The 5,018-nt window shown below is 45.8% G+C and overlaps 1 protein-coding gene across 1 annotated transcript; it reads right to left on the bottom strand.

Moving 5' to 3' along the window:
* Window positions 1–793: 793 nt before the first annotated feature.
* On the bottom strand, window positions 794–1,684 carry LOC143363853 (uncharacterized). The gene has a single exon (XM_076804384.1). It carries the CDS (start codon window positions 1,682–1,684, stop codon window positions 794–796), a length of 891 nt encoding a protein of 296 aa, XP_076660499.1.
* Between the last annotated feature and the right edge of the window lie 3,334 nt (window positions 1,685–5,018).

Below are 5,018 nucleotides of genomic sequence, written 5' to 3'. Positions count from 1 at the left end.
ATGGTGGAAAATATTTGTTTACCAGATAACTGCTGTGCGAAATCTTCTATGTGACGTACGGGGTAACGGTCCGGTAATGAGCGTGCATTTAATGCTCGGTAATCGCCACAGGGTCTCCAAGCCTCACCATCTTTCTTCAGCACCATGTGGAGCGGCGATGACCATGGGCTCTTCGACGGTCGCGCAATGCCCATATGCATCATTAATTTAAATTCTTCCTTAGCTGCCCTGAGCCGGTCCGGGGCAAGCCGCCGTGGCTTGCAGGATACGGGTGGTCCAGGGGTGGTTTGTATGTGGTGAACGGTATGATGCGTCGTTTCGCACGGCACTCCGCAAGGCCGGGTGAGCTCAGGCATCGTAGCCAGAAGCTCATGATATTCCGTATTTCCGAAGACTGTCTTTATTGAGGATATCTCCTCATCGGAATATTTTCCCCGAACCTTAACCGACGTTGTTCTGTCGACCAGGCAGCGGTTACGTATGTCGACCAGCAAATCGAAATAATTAAGAAAGTCGACTCCGATTATTGGTTTCGACACGTCTGCCACTACGAACCGCCAAATAAAATCGCGCCGGAGACCCAAACGTAAATTTAATGTTACGGTGCCGTAGGTGTAAATGATGCTTCCGTTTGCCGCCGTCAGTTCGTAGCTCGACCTTTCTCGCGGGCCGTGCAATAGTTTGCGCGGGTACACGCAAAGATCGGCGCCCGCGTCTATTAAAAATTGTACCTTGGTATGGTAATCGGTAACAAATAGACGGCGGGATGGGGGAAAAGGGTCGCTGGCCGCCATCAACGTCCTCCCTGGTCGTTTCCCGCGGCAGAACCGCTGAAGTTGCATGGCGACACGCATTTATGTGCATTCCCTCCATAACGCCAATGGTACCAACACTTTCCGTTGTAATCAGGAGGTGCCTGATACTCGTTGTGTCTGCGACTCCCTCGATCGCGTGAACCCGATGGCGAACGGTTCCGGGAATTCGATCGGCGGTGGTAAAAGGGTCTGCTTTGTCGTCCTCTATCCTGATAAATCAGCTCCTTCAGTTCCGAAATCTCTTGGCGTAAGGACAACGTCATCTGTGCCATCCTTGCATTCAATAATAACTCCGTATCCGGATTAACCGGTGTTACCGCACTGTGAGACGAGGGACCCGGATGGCCAGTATCGCAAATATGCGCTCGCGGTGTCGTCGTGTCCGCTATGGCGTCCGCTAAATCGGCGACCTTGTTTAGTTCGGTGTCCTTTTGTGTAGCCAATATTACCTGCATATTGGTAGGCAACCGACTCACCCAAAGTGTGCGCAGTACGGAATCCGGCGCGGTCGTACCTGCCAACCCCCGCAGGTGTCGCAAGAATTGCGACGGCTTGCGATCCCCGATCTCTTCGCGTTCAAGGAGCCGTCTCGTCTTTTGGTCTTGTGACACGCCGATCCGACGAATCAATTCCTCCTTTAATTTTGAGAAAGGGGTCGTTGGGGGAGGGTTGATGATGATATCCCTCACTTCTGTAGCGTACTGGGGGGTCAGTGCCCCTAAAACGTAACCGAATTTCGTAGCTTCGGTGGTTATTCCGGACGCCTCAAAACTTCTCTCGACCATCGAGAACCACATTTCCGGATCGCCTGGACAAAACTCGGGTATTCTCACGCCCACTTTCGCTATCGCTGGCGCGGTCGTTTCCATAATTGAGGTTTATTTCGATATAAAGTCACTAAACTATGTCTATTATAACACGAGGCGTTACACACACAAATAGGTCTATGGAAAAAAAAAAAATGTTAAGTCACTTAAATGTTACTATGTACACTTACACCACCAAAGTCTAAAGTTATTGTTATTATTAAGCACACTGACACTGAAATACATAAACCGCACAAACCGATCACGTCGGGGTCACCAATGAAGTAGGTAAGGGGATATAAAATACCAGAGACTGTCCTCACTTCATTTATTACTGATATCGGTAAGCGCGAAGGTCAGTGCAGTGTTGGTGTTGTCGTCTCGGAGGCTTACTATCGACTCGCGACTCTCGTTGCAATCTTAAGCACGACGGAGTTAGAGCAGGCAAAAAGATAGGGGAGAAAAAGAAAAGAGAATAGAAAAGGAAAACTTGAGAAGACAGTGACAGCGATAGGGACAGCGGAAAAGAGTCATAAACAGAGAAAGCTAAGAGGTAGGCGAAGGACCGAGACTAACGAAAACCAGAACCCTGGCGACGTTCTCAAGGATGCATGGGAAATTCGTGAAGGGCCGGTTGCCAAGCATGCGACTAGCAGACAGGAAATAGAGAATAATAGCGTGACAGAGTTAGAAGGGAAAGAGAAATTCTTAGAAGAAATATATGCATTGGCGTACGTGGTGATATTGCCACCACAGGAGAGAGGATTGGATAGGATAGAGGAAATTATAGGATAGACGATTGGATAGGATAGAGGATAGGATAGGATAGAGGATAGGATAGAGGATAGGATAGGATAGAAGATGGGATAGGATAGAGGATAGGATACGATAGAGGATGGGGTAGGATAGAGGATAGGATAGGATTTAGGATAGGATAGGATAGAGGATAGGATAGAGGATTGGATAGGATAGAGGAAATTATAGGATAGACGATTGGATAGGATAGAGGATAGGATAGGATAGAGGATTGTATAGGATAGAGGATAGGATAAGATAGAGGATAGGATAGGATAGGGGATAGGATAGAGGATAGGATTGAGGATAGTATAGAGGATAGGATAGAGGATAGGATAGGATACAGAATAGGATAGAGGATAGGATAGAGGGTAGGATAGAGGATTGGATAGGATTGAGGATATTATAGGATATAGGATATGATAGGATAGAGGATAGGATACGATAGAGGATGGGATAGGATAGAGGATACGATAGAGGATTGGATAAGATAGAGGATATTATAGGCTAGACGATAGGATAGGATAGAGGATGGGATAGGATAGAGGATTCTATAGGATAGAGGATAGGATAGGATAGAGGATAGGATAGGATAGGGGATAGGATACAGGATAGGATTGAGGATAGGATAGAGGGTAGGATAGAGGATTGGATAGGATTGAGGATATTATAGTGTAGCGGCCATCGGCACGTACATTTAGCAACATTTGGCGTGCAAATGGTCGAGCGAGTTTATGGAATCCGTTGTCCCACAGCTGTTTTTGAGAAAGCCGTTAGGCATCTTAGCAGTTTTTGTTATGGCACTTATTGGCCATTAGATTTTTACCATCGGCCTCAACAGCGCGTACGGGTATCATAAACCTCGAGTTTTCCAAAGGGACCCGGAAACTAGGCAGGTAGGCGATAGCCGGCCGCGCCATGCACCGCGGGCCCGTCGGAAATCCCGCTGCATTACCGGAATTACGGGGTCGCCCCCGCGTTTAGAGAGACCGCGCCAAGGTCGGGAAGAGTCCCCGAAAAAGGTACCTGATTGGCTAGAAAGGCTAATTCAGCCCCGGCCAATCAGGACGATTCAGGAATAGGCAAAAAGCCTGGTAGAAGAAGAGAGAACAGAAACGTTTCGACCAGACATTCGAACAGGTCTCGCGTCGCGTATAACATAGAACTCTGTAATCGACTAGAAATAAACCAAGTTCCTGGGTCGAACACGCTGGGGAGATTTATTTAATCCAGACCCCATACCCGTACAATAGGATATAGGATATGATAGGATAGAGGATAGGATACGATAGGGGATGGGATAGGATAGAGGATACAATAGGATAGAGGATAGGATAGGATAGAGGATAGGATAGAGGATAGGATACGATAGAGGATGGGATAGGATAGAGGATAGGATATGGTAGAGGATTTCATAGGATAGAGGATAGGATAGGATAGAGGATAGGATAGGAAAGAGGATAGGATAGGATAGGGGATAGGATAGGATTGAGGATAGGATGGGATAGAGGATAGTATATGATAGAGAATAAGATATGATAGGATAGAGGATAGGATAGGACAGAGGATACGACAGGATAGAGGATAGGATAGGATAGGGGATAATAGGATTGAGGATAGGATAGGATAGAGGATAGGATAGGATAGAGGATGGTATAGGATAGAGGATAGGACAGGATAGAGGATATAATAGGATAGAGGATAGGATAGAGGATTGGATAGGATATTGGATATTATAGGATAGACGATAGAGTAGAGGATAGGATAGAGGATAGGATACGATAGAGGATGGGATAGGATAGAGGATAGGATATGGTAGAGGATTTTATAGGATAGAGGATAGGATAGGATAGAGGATAGGATAGGATAGAGGATAGGATAGGATAGAGGATAGGATAGGATAGGGGATAGGATAGGATTGGGGATAGGATAGGATAGAGGATAGGATAGAGGATTGGATAGGATATTGGATATTATAGGATAGACGATAGGGTAGAGGATAGGATAGAGGATAGGATAGAACAGACGATACGACAGGATAGACGATAGGATAATACAGAGGATACGACAGGATAGAGGATAGGATAGGATAGGGGATAGGTTAGGATTGAGGATAGGATAGGATAGAGTATAGGATAGAGGATTGGATAGGATAGAGGAAATTATAGGATAGACGATTGGATAGGATAGAGGATGGGATAGGATAGAGGATACGATAGTATAGAGGATACGATAGGATAGAGGATAGGATAGCATAGAGGATTGTATAGGATAGAGGATAGGATAGGATAGAGGATTGGATAGGATACAGGATAGCATTGAGGATAGGATACGATAGAGGATAGGATAGAGGATAGGATAGAGGATACGATAGAGGATTGGATCGGATATTGGATATTATAGGATAGACGATAGAGTAGAGGATAGGACAGAGGATAGGATAGAGGATCGGATAGGTTAGAGGATATTATAGGATAGTCGATAGGATAGGATAGAGAATGGGATAGGATAGAGGATACGATAGGATAGAGGATAGGATAGGATAGAGGATAGGATAGGATAGAGGATAGGATAGGATAGAGGATTGGATAGGATATTGGAT

The sequence above is a fragment of the Halictus rubicundus genome, unplaced genomic scaffold (assembly GCF_050948215.1).
Source record: "Halictus rubicundus isolate RS-2024b unplaced genomic scaffold, iyHalRubi1_principal scaffold0156, whole genome shotgun sequence".
Taxonomy (NCBI): Eukaryota; Metazoa; Arthropoda; class Insecta; order Hymenoptera; family Halictidae; genus Halictus; species Halictus rubicundus.
Note: the sequence above shows the minus strand (reverse complement) of the source record. Positions and strands in the feature narration are given on the sequence as shown.

Bases quoted from the DNA above. Each gene is read 5' to 3' on its own strand.
- LOC143363853 (XM_076804384.1), bottom strand. From the start codon at position 1,684: ATGGAAACGACCGCGCCAGCGATAGCGAAAGTGGGCGTGAGAATACCC.